At 35.5% G+C, this 18,531-nt stretch overlaps 1 protein-coding gene across 1 annotated transcript in view; it reads left to right on the forward strand.

The window, feature by feature from the left end:
• Positions 1 to 18,531, forward strand: part of carmil3 (capping protein regulator and myosin 1 linker 3) — a 143,881-nt gene that overhangs the window by 21,584 nt on the left and 103,766 nt on the right. The window contains 6 exon segments of the mRNA NM_001317765.1: positions 7,771 to 7,821; positions 7,924 to 7,983; positions 8,092 to 8,213; positions 10,706 to 10,800; positions 15,747 to 15,817; positions 15,988 to 16,061. Of these exon segments, the coding sequence (NP_001304694.1) occupies positions 7,771 to 7,821; positions 7,924 to 7,983; positions 8,092 to 8,213; positions 10,706 to 10,800; positions 15,747 to 15,817; positions 15,988 to 16,061 (473 nt within the window).

Consider the following 18,531-nt stretch of genomic DNA (forward strand, 5'->3'; position numbering starts at 1 on the left):
TTAAGGTCGTGTTCTAAATAAAAGCAACAGCATGCGATAGAGGGGATTTTTTCCATATTAAAAGGAGTTTTTGTTCTAACCAACACCTGAAATTTATATTTTAGAAACGACTTTTATTTCTTGCAGCTGAACAACAGGATAAACTGACAATGTTTACCCCAGGTACACCTCATGTGCTTTATTCAGTATTAAATGACATATATTGTCATATACTGAAAGCAAGTAAATAAAGGAAATCAAATAAACTGTTTGAATTTGAACTTTAGAACTTTGAAAAACCGACACATATCAGTGATTCAGCATGTACATTTAATAATGTTAAAGAGGTTTAATATGTATTAATTAGATTATAAACCTTATTATTTTGTTGGAGTGCAGTAAGTGCACTGTTTTGTGCTTCTGAATGGCTGTATATAAATTTCTGTGCTGTTGTCTGGTGCAAAAGCCAAATTGCCTCTCACTGCAAATCTCATCACATAGCATGTTGTTAGGACACAGGGTTACAATGTAACTTGCTCATCTAATGTTTACGTTCATAGTATTTATATTATTTGCTAATTAATAACCTCATGTGTAACTCAGAATCTGCGTCTCAATTCGAAATCTGCTACTGTCCACTGGAGGTCATATTTCAGTCATGGACACAAACTTTGTGAGCCTTCCTGACTTTATTAATTTAACAAGGACATGCACAAAAATTACATTTAACCACAAAGAGGAAAGATGCAAAGTGGCAGGTTGTAGCAGGATTGCTATTTTCCACCTGCAGACTGAATTAATGAAATACACGGTTTTTCATCAAGGCAACCTGGGGTGCTGAAATATATTTACTGTAGAAGTGGCAGTGAGCGGGTTAACAGAACCAAAACAAAGACAGCCGTTCCGGCACATAACTCGCATTTTCAAAGCAGAATATCTTACTTCGGCATTGTTTTTCAGATAAACAAGAACGTTCACTTAGCATGTTTCTTAAATATCTGCAAACATTTTATGGTATTTTTTATGCTTTAGCAGAGATAAAAGCTAAATACATATAGCACCTTTAAACAAACATTTACAATATACATATGAAACGTAACACTGTGGATCTACCAAATGTCTCAGTCTGTGCACAAAAGAGGATGATGATCTGATTCTAATCATCAGTCAGTTCAAGCTGGCATTTGTTAAGAACATCCAACAAAACAATGAAGATATAGTCAGATATACTGTTTGCTTTTGAACTTTTCTGAGCTGGCAGACACCGTAGAAACCTAACTAAACTCAAAAAGTGAAACTCTCATCCAATGTCACCTTTAGTACACATAAATCAAATGTCTCCCTGCTGTATAATTAAACATTTAAGATGATTAAAAACATTAAAGTGTTTCCCATTTTGAGTGCCTTATGCATCCAGTGTGCATCAAGAGTGACTTCTGAGACCACGGGTGCCCCAATGGGGTGGCCACCCCAATATGATTTTGCTTTTGATATTATCCATTTAAATGTACTTGTGTAAATTTACAATATTTTAATAAATAAATAAATAAATAAATAAAGAGCAGCCACTAAATTATTTGGGATTGTTTGGTGCCACTGATGTAGCTAATTCATGCCCCCCTCCCCCAATCGTCTTTGACAGCACACACACACCTTCAATTGACCACAAAGGCAATGTAAAATGTACCTTAAGGTACATTAATAGAATGAGCTGTATCAATAATATTGTGAATTAAAAAGGAATATAGATCAATTATATTATTAGAGTCTGTATAGGGAGTGGGTGTGTATATAGTAATGCCTTTTGTTCATTTGCTTGTTTTATTAATAAATCCATTAATCTTCATTCATTTTCGACGTAACATTCACCTTTACTGTACCATAAAAGTATGTGAAAAATAACAGAAAAGTTATTTATAAATATAAAAAGTTTTTTAACTAAATATTGATTTAAAATTTTTATTTTATTAACTTTTTAGGAATTAATTGCGATTATTTCAAGTGTAATTAAATAAATGAATTCAAACCACATTAACTAATTTACTTGAAATATATAATACTTTTTTTTTATGTGTGCCACCCCAAGATTTGGTGGGTCCTCTTCTGGCCATCCCTACAAAAATTTCTAGGGGCGCCACTGCTTGAGATCATAGTCCTTTTTCACATTTCCGGGTGTCTCAGTAGCATAAGACGTCATAGTTGGGTGCTCTCAGCCCCATAGACGCTGCAAAGAACCCCCTCGCATAAGCGCTAATTCGTTTTTTGTAATTTGACGCAAAGATGATATAATGTATTCATAAATGCATGTAAATGTTCATATTTAAAAAAAAAATCTAAATATTAAAAACTTTCAAGGATTTAAGATTATGATGACTGTTAAACGTGTCATAGCAGGCTTGGGAAAAGGGTCTTGAATGTCTGTTGAGTTTTTGTGGTGTGTTTAGGCTTGACACCACTAATTAAACCTCACTGACCACTTTTTGGATTGTGGAGCATGTTTAATTAGCATTGAGCAATCAGTGAGACGGATCACTCGAATTGTCTTCTCAGCTTAAATCAGTAGACAAAAGAAAAAGAAAAGCAGCTAATGAATAGTACCTGCAATTTTACCTGAGCATTCCAATACACCAGGCCTATTCAATTTGTTTGTCATGGGGCCCAGTTCATTAAAAGGATTCCAAATGAGGGGCTGGAGAGATGACTTTATGACTTGCAAAATAAGTGATGACACAACAGCATATAAGAGCCCATATGCTGTATTTGTGCTCATAAAAACGACTTTTTCTACATTAAAACGTTAATATGTTGTTTTTTGAAACTACATAACATCACTCCATTGTACAATGTGGCTTTTTTTCACAAGCATATCCAAATGTTGTATTTCGCGGCAAAAAATCAGTGTATTGCTTAAGTAGGCTTTTTCTACATTCAGACACATTCATATGTTATATTTTAAACTGCAAAACAATTAGGGATGCAACGATTATAGATTTTGGTTTTACGATTATAGTCTGAAGAATAATCATAGTTTCACGATTATTATGCATTTATTAAATTCTAAAAAACAAACAGTTGTCTATTTCTCTCTTTGGACTTAAAAATAAATTAAAAAGTGTTTGATTTAAACATGAATGATAATTTTACAATGAAAATAAATGACAGACCAATGAATGAATAAATAAAAAAAGATATTTGTCTAATGTTGATTTAAGCAATTTATTAGATGAGAATTTTAATTAACTGTTGTTATTATCTGCGTTCATACATCCATAATAAATTTAATAATTTGTAATTATTCGTTTAACATATCTTTTGTTTACATTGCACTTAAAGCCACGCACAACTCTCACCACCACAGCGTGAGATCATTTTTACCGTGTGCGCTCATCACTCCCAATATGCGCACGTCTCTGTTGGAAATAGAATACATGCTTGCGAAAAAGTCACATTATGTCAACGGCTTGCTGCTATACAGTAGTTAATTCAATGTATGTGCGTATTGGCATAACTTTTATTAGTTGCAGCAGCTTTTTTCTTTTTCCGTGCAACAGAAATGCGGCATTGAGAAGCCCTTAATGAATAAAAGCAGGGTTAATAGTGAAATCAGCTAATTATTGCATCCCTATTAATGATATCAGTGAATTATACAAAATGGCTTTTTTACAAACATATCAGAATGTTTTCAGCTGCTCGCGCCACTCGCTTAATGTCAGGTGACTCACTCTCTGCGCAGGCTTTAACTGCTTGTGCTTTTTTTAACAGACACATGCAACTTCATAATTATAGCGACTGTTTTTCGACTGAACTAAATTTATTTTTGATGTTTTGGTCACACTATTTGGAGGGCCGGAACAAATTGCACTAAACTGCAATTTGAGGGCCGGAACTGCAATACACTAATATATTTATAATGAAATGGTAATGTAGTAAGTGATGATAAGTAAGTGATGATTATGTTCAAATATGGCAGTGCTGCTAACTTCAGTCTTAGTTTCAGTTCTTTTTAAGTTCTGAATATATACTACTCCCACATGCTAGACAGTTATTTCCTCTCACATAGATTCAGAACACACACTCAATTCGATCTTGACTATAGTTGTTTGGCCCAGATGCATGCACCATAAGATGACAAAAAGGTCAGCTTTCATCACCTCAAGTTTTTTGGTGTCATCGTGGTGTCTTGCATTCTTCGATCTCATAGGTGCTCATAGGTTCTCATTCAGACCATCTGATCCCTGACCCTCTACTCTAATAGACAAACCTAACTTCACTTTGCCCAATCTTTTCGCACTTTACCTCACCAAAAATGCTTGCTCAACAGAGCTCGGATCCAATAATGAATATGTTGATATCATTATATGCTGGATGCCTTATTCTGTCCGCGCTCGAGAGCGGGGTGAGTAATGCGCATTGTAGCTTAACTGCTGCATTCAATACCATGCGATTGACTCCGGTCCCCACCCATGCAATGTGTTAGGTAGTCTTTGATGTATTCTGATCTTTTCTTTAATTGGGGGGGTCCCCCAATCTTTCATCCATCCATGCAAACTCGGTCAACTCCAAACACCCCAGCGGGCTTTAATAATTAATGTGGCTGTTTACGTGCCGATCTTTTGTGTCTGGTTCCTTTGATAATAAAGCCTTTGATGAGAATACGACGCTTTCTGGTTCCCAAACTGACTTTTGCTTCCTCTATCTGTCTCTCCAGTGTCATCTCTATTGCTTCGGGACCGTATTTATATAAGTTTCCCGTTATTGCGTTTTGAGGTCTCAAAAATGTCATCTCTCTATCAATGGTTGTGTCGCCGCTAACTCTGACAAAGCACAAGGAACTTCCTTTATACAAAACACCCGAACTCTTCAGCTGCCATGCGAATCCACATCACCCTACACAAAGTCTTTATTAAGGAGAAATCTGGGATCTCCATCTCTCTGTTTCTTCTTCCTGGTGGGGTGCCATTAGTAATACATCGGAAGAAGCCCTTGAAGAATTGAAAGCGACAGGGCAGAAAAAGAAAAGACGAATGAAGGAGTGCGAACAAAACAGGGGGCCTAGAATGTGGGGGCTGCAGTGAATCGGAGGAAGCATGAATCTTTTTGAGATGAATGAATAATTACATTGTAGAACAGACTTGAGAAGCGTATATGAATGTTTTACAGGCAGAAACGACAGTGAGATGTATATTAATTGATATTTAGATCATACTTTCCAAATGACCCCTAAAATTTCCTAATAATATATTAATCTAAATGCATAACCCTGCTGCTCCCTTTGAAGTTTTCTGACACCATCTAGTAGGCCTTGTCCTGTTGGATGAGACGCAGTGTTTTAGATGATGGGGAAGGGGGGGATTGGTGTGAGAGGCCTAAATAAAGCATGCTAATGAGGAATTTAAATTATGAATGAGATTAAGAGGTTTCTCTAGACTTGACCGTGCTATTTCATAAACACACACACACACTCAAAATATAGTACAATCCCTCTTTTTATGTTTCTGTAATCCTCAGACATCACACAAATCCTTATTCCATCCTCTCAGCTCCTACTCATCTGTCTGTAACACTGCTCGCCTCCTTCTGTACACTGCAAAATCCACAAACAAGAGCACTCATAAAAGAGCCCGGCGTTTTCATTTAATAAAAAGCTTTCTGAATATTTTTAACCCCGCGAAGCCTGACAAAGAAAATAATAGATCCTATTTTCTGTGAGAAATATGGATGAACCATTTGGTGAAAATTTCTTGAATGTATCATTTAGTTTTGTACTGTACTTATGCATAATAGCGGTCGATAAATCGTCATATTTGAAAGCCGATAAATGAAATACAGGTACAGTTGATATATTCGTATATCATTTATATTTATATATATATTTACATTTATATATTCAGAGGACTTTTCATAGGACAAAAACAAAAGGCAAATAAATGCAGTGTACTGGTTTCCTTTTAAACCATCATCTAAGCAAAACAAAAACATTTTTTTCACAAAATCATTTATTTACTGATTGCTTAACACTAGAGGTCAGGTGACAATGGAGTTGATGGTCCAAACGCAGTTTATTATAGCTTAGTCAGGCAGGCAATAGTCAACAGGAACAAACGGTATCATGAGGGTAGTCAAAAGCCTAGTCGTGGTCACAGGCAGTGGTTGGTGCAGGCAGCAAGCAGGATAAACAAAGTACAAAACAAGGGTCAGAAATTACTGCAACACTGGACTAGGAAACGCTTCGTAAAGTAACAGCTAAACATACAAGCAGACTCAGCACTGTGTGTGTGAGAGGTAAATAAACAGTCCATGTAATTGATAACAGAATTTAAATGCACACTCCCAAAACAAAACGTCATAATTACCTGTTCCTACACTTCTAAAATAGTTATATATATATATATATATATATATATATATATATATATATATATATATATATATATATATATCTGCATATGCATAATTTGTAATTAACATGAACTGTATTGTTTGTATAGATTAAAAGATATATTGTTATTATCTTTTTTTTTATTGTGTCATTCGCAATGCATCATGGGATTGTAGTTCTTTTCCTTATTAAAGCTGTTTAGGACAGCTATACCTTTTTCATTCTGTCTACTTTAGTAAAGTGTATTATATTGTTTATTTTATAGTATTTACACTACTTTTGTTAATGAATGCTATGGCTATACAAGTATAGTGAACCAATTAACTGTAACTGTTAACAATTAAGTGTTGTTTGTACTATAGTAAACTGTGGTGTGTTACAATGGTCCCTTGTTAATCAAGTGAATTACGTTTTAAAAATAACACACAATATGTGAAATCCACTAAGAAGTCTGCTTTATTTTTAGCAATTATTATAGATGTGTTAAGGCTGGAAACCCCTCACTTCACACTTTATACACTTTTCTCAGACAGACGTTTTCACAGTTTTCTCGTTTAAACACTTATGTAACTTCTACCTTGCTTTCGCATGTCTAGAAGTCTAACTTTTTGTGTGATGGTCAGCATCGTCCTCGCCTTTTGGGTGCTACCATGAGTGCCTTTGATGGTGCAGAATGTTGCGTTGACATTATGGGGTTTGCTGGGGAGAAAACTTGCAAACCTAAAATGCAGCATTTCAGAGTCATGTTGTTAGCGATCAAAGATTTATGTCAATTTGGCAAGCTGAACGCATTCTGTACTGTATTGGAGACATGGAATGGAGGACAATGATTGAAAATGGTCTACAGCCAATCAGGACGCAGAACACTATAAAAAAAAGCATGTCAAATTGTACTGCAAATCTGTTGAACTGTGTTATGGTTAGGGACCACTGTTATACAGTTGTAGAATACCACAGAATTGGGTAATTTGTTAATATTATAGTTGTTGTTTTACCATAACAACCGTTGAATTCCTGCAACAGATTATTTCAAGTACTTTGCCATAGTATGGTTAAAAAAGCTATAGTATTTATTGTAAGTTACTATAGTATTTTTATGTGGGTGTCCAACATTCAGATACTCCTTTTCTTCAAATGAAAGTTGTATTAAAGTTGCATTGCATAATGCACATTTTATCAAAATAAAAGCCGAGTTGTATGTCTTTTTAAGTAAAGTTCAAGAGACAAAACTGTGTCATGTTACGCTCCACAGGAACTGCTTCATGACTTATATAATGACTGCTATCCTTTTAGATTCACTTGAACAAGCTGTTCTCCAAGGAAGTCTAAACTATTATTTCTTTGAACACTGCCTTGCAGTTGCACTTAATCTTTCACTTTATTGCGCTTTCAACCTCTCTTTTGTCTTTTAGGTTTTGGCAACATGGCGGATGTACCTCATGGCCCCCAAGATACCAACCAAGGTACAGTAGGCAATTACACACCACCTGTCTACTCCATCTCAAAGCACTGCGGTAATCTGATTTAGCATGACTTATACATCACCATGCTCATTTTCTCCTCAGGTGGAACAAACCTTCAACTTCCTGGAGATTCGGGCAATGAACACCCACCCAGAAAATCAGGTAGGAGAAGCATTTACAGGACTGGTGTTTTAGCTTTTGTGTCCAGCTTTTTTTTCCTCCCCTCTCTCCATCATTTTGCTTCACTAAAGCGTGTTCTTTCCTTCACAGGTTGTCATAGAAACAGACAAGTCCACATATTCGCTGAGGCTGCAGTCTAACGAGCACCTGGATCAGATGATTAACCACATCAACTTTGCTCTCTCTCGGATCTTCAATAACTCCATATACACGTAAGCGTCCTGAGAACTTCAAACATTTGCTGTGTTCAGACTTTGACTTAAAGGGTTAGTTCACGTACCTTGTACTTATTTTAAGCCTTCATGAGTTTTGTTTTTCTGTTGTACCCAAAAGAAGGTATTCTAGCTGGAATCTTGTAGCCACTGACTTTCAACAGAATAAAGAAAGTCACAAAGGTTTGGAACCATTTGAGGGTGTGTGAATTTTCATTTTAGGGCGAGCTATCTTTTTAAACAGGATAACGTTTTACATTGCAGCTTATTCTGGTGAAGAACCACCTACTTACATTAAATTAAACTGCCTGAGTGTCACTTAGCTTTGTTTTTAGATCAAACAAACTACTATAACATCACTATAATAGACTGCTGTTAAGAAAATGAAGAAAATTATTGGTGTGGTTGTGGGGTATGGACTTAAAAAATTTAAAGCTAAGCGCTTATATAATATAATATAATATAATATAATATAATATAATATAATATAATATAATATAATATAATATAATATAATATAATATAATATAATATAATATAATATAATATAATAAGCAAGAAGGTCGCTGGTTCGAGCCCCGGCTGGGTCAGTTGTCATTTCTGTGTGGAGTTTGCATGTTGTCCCTGTGTTCGCGTGGGTTTCCTCCGGGTGCTCCAGTTTCCTTCACAAGTCTAAAAACATGTGGTATAGGTGAATTCTGTAAGGTAAATTGTCCTTAGTGTATGTGTGTGAATGAGAGTGTATGAGTGTTTCCCAGTGATGAGTTGCAGCTGGAAGGGCATCCGCTGCGTAAAACATATGCCTGAAAAATTGACGGTTCATTCCACTGTGGTGACCCCCTAATTAATAAAGGGACTAAGCCAAAAAGAAATAGAATGAATAATATAATATAAGATTTATTCACTCATTTATTTTCTTTTTGACTTAGTCTCTTCATTAATCTGGGGTCGCCACAGCGGAATGATCCGCCAACGTATCCATCGTCTTATTATGCAGCAGGTGCCCTTCCAGCCACAACCCATCACTGTGAAAATAATATAATATAATATAATATAATATAATATAATATAATATAATATAATTTTCTATATATGTGTCAAAAAGTAGCTTAGAAAATAGAAAGCCATTACAATATTTCAGTAAAACAGACAGAACTCTTTTTTTTTTTGTCAGGCGTTCATGTGGCTTAACATAAAATGAAAACCCACTTACTCACCTTGCTTTGGCTTAAACACACATTCTCCACAGCAGAATGAACCACCTCAACCACATAATCAAGTGTACATCATTAAATCTTAATGAAAATTGGTAAATAACTATTCACAAAGTGTTGCTAAAAGATGTTACATTTTAACGTTGCAAAGTAAAGTGTTTATTTAAAAAAAAATAAACATCTATTTAAGTACAAATATTCAGTTATTTATCGAAATAGTTGACACATAAATATCTAGTGGTCCATTCCAACCCAACACCCATGCAGTCTATAAAACAGTTTTGCAAAGATTGTGGAAATTTAGATCGTTTCGGATGTGTACCTCTATGATGTAATCTGAGTCTGTCAAATAAGAACAGGTTGAGTAGCCTTGTAAAGATGGCAGGCAAGATCATTGGTTTAAACCAAATTGTTCCACTGGTAATTTACCATAATTGTGTTTTAAAGAGAGCTCAAAGTCACTTATGCACCTTGGATCACCCATTGTACTGTGTTTCAGCTACTGCCATCAGGACGTAATTTTAGAGTTCATATTTGCAGGACAAAGAGAATTAAAAATTATTTTATGATGGTGGCCGTCAAATGAGTCCAGCGGGGAGGGAGATGCATCTAAAAACTGATGTAGGCTATTGTATGTTTTGTGTTAATATTTTGGTAATGTCTACATGGAATTTCGCCTGTGTTATGGCACCTTGCTGCAATTTTAGTTTTCCTAAACTGGATAATAAAGTCTAAGATCCTTAGACTGTAACATGTCATGTTCAATAATAAAACACTTTTGTTCACTGCTTGACTTAAAAAAAGAAACCCATGTTCCCTTACTCTCTAAAAATTGCCTAAAATCAGCCAATAAGATTACAACTTTCAGAACGATCAGTCAGCAAGCATGAGGTGTGAGGCAGAGAGTCACCCCGCTGCAATCTGTACTTGCTCGCACCAACCGAACAGAGATGCAAATCTGACTTCTGTCGCCTTTGCACAGTGTCTTGTAGCGCTAATGTAGTTTTTTTGGCGAAGGATCCATAATGCTGCCTATAGAAGTCAGTATCTGCTGGAGCAGCAGGGGTGTGAGGTGCTGCTGAGCAGTTAATTGAGAGATTTTCTCATATTCAGAGAGGAGGAGATTAGTGCAATGCATAATAGTGCTCTTTTTCTGTCTCAGTCTTCAACTCTCTTTCCTGCTTCAGCTCTTTGGCCAGGTGTTCACATGCTGGGTCGCAGTAACTGAGATTCTGATGCATTGCGAATGTCTCTCCTCCCCTCCCTCTTCTCTTGCAGACCCTCCATCTTTCACGCAGATGGAGACGTTGCTGACGGAAATCGCAAATTTTCTCCGAGCTCTGAGAGTTCAGTGGAGACGCAAAGGGCATGTGGTGAGAAGAATCTAAGCGCATACAGTATAATTCATGCACCCAGTCTTATTATACACCACATTTTAATCTCTCTAATCTCTTTCTCTTCCTCGCATCGCCGCCATCTTCTTACAAAATATTTTTATTACATGCACTTGAAGGAATGCTGCACTTTTTTTTGAAAATAGACTCAATTTATAAGTCTTCTAGAGTTTATTTGTTGGAATTGTCAATTTTGTAATCCATTCAGATGATTGGTAGGAGCACTTTTAGCTTAGCTTAGCATAAATTATTGAATCGGATTAGACCATTAGCATCTCTCTCAAAAAGAGTTTTGTTAATTTTTGTATTTAAAGCTTGACTCTTCTGAAATTACATTGTGTACTAAAACGGACGGAAAATATAAGTTGTTTTTATTATTTTCTAGTCCAATAAGGTTATAGGAACTATACCTGTACTCCAGCACAATAGCAAAGCCTATAGAATACACAAGACATGTCACTTATATAATTTTGAATGGGGAAAAGTGTAACAGTAATATGGCAAATGAACCCCCGCCTACTAGTACAGGAGCCTGTCACCGATTGCTGTAGACTGACTTTTCTCTGAGGGAGAAGCTTAGACCAGACGTGTGCTTTTACAGTTTGGTGGTCAGCAAACACATTGGAATCTCAGCAAATACTTGCTCTACAGACATAAGAAATATATCCAAATAAAGCTTGGAATCTGTGCTTTTAAATAAAGCAAGTGTGCCTAAAAGCACAATTTTTTGGTTTTGTAATCTGTATTAAATAAACTTGAGGTACAGTCAGGGGCGATACCAATAAGCGAGGTAAGCAACCGTTTAGGGCCTCGTAGAATTAGGGCCCCACGACCAATGCTAAGAAGCTTATATTAATCATATAGCTCTTTTACACATTTTCTGTTGTATGTTGTAAAATCTGTCTATATCTGTTAAGATTTTAACGTTATTACTTCTTTTTAAAACTTTTTCAGAACTCAGAGAAGAGGCAGGTAGAGTGTGCAAGAGCTAGAATTTTGAGAACATTTGGGTAAGAAGTAGAAATATGACAAACAACAAAGCACAGCTTCTACCCTTTCTGTGCATAGTTTGTGAACTTATTTTTTTTTATTTGGGAATTTATTGCTTTTAATTTTACATTAGAAATACAAATTTTCTTTTAAATATTATATATAATTATGTACAATATATATATATATATATATATATCCGTCCTGTCAAATGCATATTACATGACAGCAACTACTCAAATGCCCACAGACTTGTAAACACACAGTCGCTGTCCTTTTTAGAGGAGATTTTTCCATCAAGACCAAGTTGTGAATTACTTCAGAAGAGCAGCGTGATCTGACTATCAATATTCAGAGGATGATAGGATGTGTAGAACGGCCATAAATGAGGTTGGTGTCGTGATCTCGTTCCTTTTAAGTGCACATTAGCTTGAGCAACCTAAAAAAATGACGATTGTTTGATTCGAACATTTAGAAACAAAACTTGTTAGGCAGTTCTTGTAAAATTTTATTGATGATTTCAAAAATGTAATGTAATCGTAAGCTTGACAAAGAGTTTTGAAGAATTTGATGTTTCCTCATTTATTCTGCCTGAGCATACTGCACGAGAGGAGCTTTAAGGATAGCCGCTGAGTGAAATGACTTGCCTGAATGGGACTTTGGTAATAATCAAACTTTGCTGCTTTACCATGGCTACAGCAGGCATGATGATATCTGTTACCTAGTTAGCATTTTCAGGCCCTGCTTGATATTATTGCAATTACAGAAGAGTCAAACATTAAATAGGAAATTTATTAAAGCTATTTTTTGGAGATCTGTTAAGTGGATTAAAAAAACGGTAAAACTCTAATGTTTCTTTAAATGGTTAGTTCGGCCGAAAACGAAAACTCATTTACTCAGCTTCAAGGGGGTTCAAAAGTTATTTAGTTCGACATGAAAGACAAAATTATTGAGGCTTTAATCATTGACTTCCATGGTATGTTTTTCCTACTATGGATATCAATGGCTATAATTTGCCAATATTTTTCGCAATATCTTCTGTGTTTAACCAAAAAAAAAAATTAAACTCATAAAAGTTTGGAACCACTTGAGGGTGAATAAATGAAGTAAGCTACTTTTTTGTGAACTATCCCTTTAATTTATCCAGTCTAAAATACTTGGTTTTGGTTTTTGTGACAGATTTGTTTTGCTGCAGCAGCTGCAGCTGTAGACAGTGAAGGACAGACTTAGACACTGTGCCAAATGCATAAATTAAGAAAATGATAATAGAAAAGCTCAAGGAAGAATCATAAGTAAAATAAAATTGTAATGGGGGTAGTTATGAAAGACTATGCAAATTAGTCCATGCCCTTCATAGGGTGACAGGGAGAGATGCAATATATGCTGACAGTACAAAAAATCCTTTTGTTTGAATTGCATCTACTTAAACTTGGGAAGCAAAAATGTTTCTAGTCCCTAGTCTCTTAATCCTTTATCAGACGAAGAACCATATACAGTAACTTCATTGACTTTGATTACAATAGAAAGTCATAATAGTTTAAAAGTATTGCAATAACTCCTAGTTAGACTCTAGGATTTTCTTTCTACTGAGTATTTCTTGGTGTCGCTGTAAACACCATTATGAGTAATGTGTTTTAGTGTGTAATGTGCATTAGGCAAACAAAAATAAATAAAAAATTGAAGGCATAACTACCTTTATGGAGAGTGGTGTCGCTTATGGCACATACAGTAAATAACCTTTAAGCTCCACAAATAACCTTTTCAAGAGTTCACATTTAGCTCATGACTTACGAAAGCTCATTTGGCATGCTTTCCCGGGAGAGAGCCCTGAGCTCAAGGCATTCCTCGAGTCCAGGGCTCCCTCCCTTTGTGGGGAGAAGGGAGATTGAGCTCAGGGCGATCTCAAAACTCCCCCGCAGCTAGCCAAGGTGAATTTCCTGAGAGCGAGACGACTAGTAAAAGAGACTTAGGTTTAAGAGGTCTATGATGCAGAGAAAAATTATTATTATTATTATTATTATTATTTATTTATTTATTTTATTTTATTTTTTTGGGGGCGGAGAGAACTGCGTGCTAGCGCCACACAGAGATACCAGAAGCTTTGTAGGGAGCCGGAGCTATTGGTATTGCTGCTGGGCCGCCGAGCTACGTATTTTGGATAAAGGTGGAAGAGGGGGGAGGAGGGGGGATATCAAGACGAAGATAGTTGTAAGTGTAAAAGGAGGAGATATTTATAGGAACTAGGGATCCTTGATTGAAGGATCGTGATTAGCTAATATGAGCCAGCTGGTTTTATCATGAGTATGTACTCCTCTCGAAATTAGTTTAATAAATTAAACTTCACTTAAAATGTCTGATGTTTTGAATATTAAGAATTTCTGAGAATATCAATGAATCATATGAACAACTTAAGAATAGTGCTGTTTATTATATGATATTATTCTCTTTATTCATATTTTAATTGTGTGTTACATTCGTATATTTAAGTAACTGTTGTAGGTTGTATTAATATTTAATTAATTGAGTTTTAATTATTTAATGTAATTTAATTACATTTTTGCAACCTTTACAATTTTAGCATTTTAACCTATTTTTCTTAATTTCCAAAACAACATTCTGTATTGTTTTATTTTAGCTTTATTTTCTATTGAAAATGGTATAAAAATTCCTTTTCTGCTCTAAAAGCCAAAAATATATAGCTTAAAAGGGGTAATAATTTTGACCTTAATGCTTTCATTCTAGCCAAAATAAAACAAATAAGACTTTCTCCAGAAGAAAAAACATTATCAGACATACTGTGAAAATTTCCTTGCTCTGTTAAACATCATTCATTCATTCATTTTCTTTTCGGCTTAGTCCCTTTATTAATCTGGGGTTGCCACAGCGGAATGAACCGCCAACTTATCCAGCACAAGTTTAAAGCAGCGGTTGCCCTTCCAGCTGCAACCCATCTCTGGAAAACATCCATACACAGTCATTCACACTCATACAGTACAGAAAATTTAGCCCACCCAATTCACCTGTACCGCATGTCTTTAGACTGTGGGGGAAACCTGAGCACCCAGAGGAAACCCACGTGAATGCGGGGAGAACATGCAAACTCCACACAGAAACGCCAACTGACCCAGCCAAGGCTCAAACCAGCGACCTTCTTGCTGTGAGGCGACAGCACTACCTACTGTGCCACCGCATTGCCCCTGTTAAACATAATTTGGGAAATATTTTAAGAAGAAAAAAAATCAAAAGGGGCTAATAATTCTGACTTCAACTGTATATGGCAACTTCATTGACATTGATTACAATATAAGCTTTTAAGTCATACTAGTTCAGAAGTCTTACAATAACCCTCAGTTAGGCTCTAGTGTTTTCTTTTGAATTAGTGTTTCATGTAAACACCAGAATGAATGATGTGTATTAGGCATAAAAAATTGAAGGCTCTACTACCTTAATGGATTGTGGTGTCACTAATGGCACATATTGTAAATCACCTAGAGGAGCTTTAAGTTCCACAGAAAACCTTTCAAAATGTCTTGTGTTTTGAACATCCTGGAATTTTCTGAGAACATCAACGACTCATATAAACAACTTAAGAATAGCGCTATTTATTATGATATATTATTATTGTATTTATTCATATTTAATTTTGTGTTATATCAGTAGATTTAGGTAAGTCTTGTAGTTTCTATTAGTATTAATAATTCATTAACTTAATTTAATTACATTTTTGCAACCTTTTTAGTACTATAAACTTATTTCTTTTTGTTTTTTTCTTTTAATTACTGTATTGTGTTTTATTTCAGCTTTATTTTATATTGAAAAAAGGTATAAAAATGCCGTCTCTGCTCTAAAAGCCATTTAAAATATTTTATTGGTACAGGTGGGACAATTTAAACATTTTCCACACAATATCCCCTTTTTTTCTTTTCCCATTTCAGGGGGCTTTTCGGAGACCTACGCAGCTCTGTGTGATTATAATGGAATTACCTGCAAAGAGGAAGTGCAGTGGGTAAGAGCTTCCAACTGACTACAACAACCCCCCCCCCCCCCCCCCCCCCCCCCCGAAATAGCGGGGGCAATTTTCTGTATGTGTCACCGGTGTTATTGCACTCTATAAATGTTTTCTTCCTTTTTTTTTTTTTTTTTGGGTTTCTCTCGCTTCCTCATTCGTTCTTTTAGGATGTGGACACCATCTATCACTCACAGGACAACAGAGAGTTTAACCTGTTGGACTTCAGTCATCTGGAAAGCGGGTATTCAGACCACATACATTTACTTTTACTTGCTGGATTGTTTTAATTAAATTTTTGGTCAAATATGGACAAACTCAATAGTTGGTTTGAAATTTGAAATGAAAAATGTTCTGCAACCTGTAATCTGTAGCCCTTACTTTCATTTCTATCTTCTATGTCCCGCAGATTGGTTGTTTAAAAGCTTCTTCATTTCGGAGGGATTAATCTAATAATCGCTCTGTGTTTCGTTAATTGCTTCGTATTGACAGGGATTTGAATGATAATTGATGCAGACAATCTGATGTCAGCCGCCGCTTTGAGTATGTGATGAATTGTCACAGTAAGAGTACATTTAGTCAGTTTCCTGTAGCGTCCCTGCTGACTTCCTGCCCAATGGGAATCAAGCTGTGTCTTTTCAGATCTATCCAGTCTGTGTAGGGCTCCTTCACTGATTCCAGATCAGGTTTGGTCCTTTTTTCCGATTAGGTTAGTCTAAAGCAGTGTCTGAAACTGCTCACTTGTTTACTCCTTCAGTAATCCTCATATAATGTACTTAATATGGCAGTTGAGTGGACTATAAGAGGAAAGAGGGAACTGAAATGAGTGACATAAACAGTGTGGAACACAAACATTACACCTACCATCCAGTAACATACCATTCTTGGCTTTATCAATGAAAAATCACTGATCATTCAATACATTTGTTGAATTACTTCCTGAAAAAAGAACAGAAGCTTGAACAAAACACCTGGACGATACGACAGCAGCCATATTGCGCCAGACCGCACACCACACACCAGCAAATTGATGAAGAGGAGACAAAGTGATGAAGCCATTTATGATATGGGGATGGTTCGGAGGCCATGATGGACAAGGGCCAGTGGGCAAATTTGGCCAGGATGCCTGGGTTGAACCCCTACCTCTTTTGCGAAGGACATCCGTGGAGTTAGGACCTTGGTTTAATGTCTCATCTAAAAGACGGCACTCACTGAGTAGTATAGAGTCCCCATCGATATATTGGGGCATTAGGACCCACACAGACCACAGACTGAGTGCCTCTGCTGGTCTCACTAACACCACTTCCAGCAGCAACCTAGCTTTCCCATGTGGTCTTCAATTTAAATATATTCAGTTAAATAGTCCTCAGCAATAATTTATTGTTCAAGCTTAAAACAAGATGAAAGATTAAATGAAACAACAGTTTATTCCCTCAGGAGTAGCAGGCGAGCCAGATACTCCATTGATAATATTGTGGTAAAAGACATTTCCATATTTTAAAGACATGGTGCAAAAGAGTCAAATTTAATTCAGTGTTTCTTGTGTGGTCTGATGCCTACTTAATATCGTATTTCAGCCAGGCAGTGAAGATCACTGATTTTTTAAAGAAATCAGATCTTAAACAGGCGATATTGTAATGGCTGTTCACTGAAAGTGCTTGAGCTGGCTTACTGAAAATGAAGTCAGTGTGGATATACCCCATACCTAGGTCCAGACCGAATCTGCTGACAATTTTTGCTATTTCTGTGTTTTTTTAATTTTGTAAAAAAAAAAAAACAGATGACAATGCAGATTTTTGGAGTATCATAACTAAAAAATTCATATATAAAATTAAAAATAATAGCTTTTTAACTTTTATTTAATGTCTACAATGCAAATCCATCTACATCCACTTATTTGGTAAACAGCAAGTCTTTGATATAATTTATCTACTAAAAGACAGAGAATATTACTTTACAAACTGTATTGTAAATAAATCAAATAAACACTTTTATATTAGTCAATATTATTATTGAAATTCATTAAAAAACTGAAAAAAATATAAATGTACACACATTTGCACAAGTAAATAAACAATCAATGATGGGCTAAAAATATGCAGAAATCTGCGGATTTCTGCACGTGCAGATTCCGTGCGGGCCTACTCAAAATAAAATCAAAACTTTTATTTACATTTGTTCAAAAAATTTAAATGCACAACTAAACTTGTTCTAAGCAGGTCTTGAACGCATTACAGTGCATTATCAATTTACAAAGTATTTCAGTTATTTAAAATAACAATAGTCAAAAATCGAATAAAAATGAAACAAAGGGCATTGTATTAAATGTGTAAGAAAATAATTTTACACAGACGTTTGAGAACAAAAATTCGACAAATGTCATGTAGTACATTTTTATTACGGTGTTTTAGCTGCATACAATGTGACTCTGAAACATAAAAGCTAAAAGCTATCTTTTCCATGTTAACAGGAGTTTTTATCCTAAACAATCAACCGATAACCAATTCTCAAAGTTTCTATTTTGAAAAGTATTTCAAACTCTGCAACATTGCACCTGAACAACAGAATATGATCACATCAGGTGCTGATATGCTTTATTCAGTGTAATGTTCGTTTGAAAACCATTTTAAATGGCATTACCTTTATTACCTTACTTAAAGCAAAATCAGATAGTTTATAATAATAAGTAATAATTATAGTAATTATAGTAATAA

This window comes from Danio rerio, chromosome 2, assembly GCF_052040795.2.
Source record: "Danio rerio strain M-AB ecotype USA chromosome 2, GRCz13ab, whole genome shotgun sequence".
Classification (NCBI taxonomy): domain Eukaryota; kingdom Metazoa; phylum Chordata; class Actinopteri; order Cypriniformes; family Danionidae; genus Danio; species Danio rerio.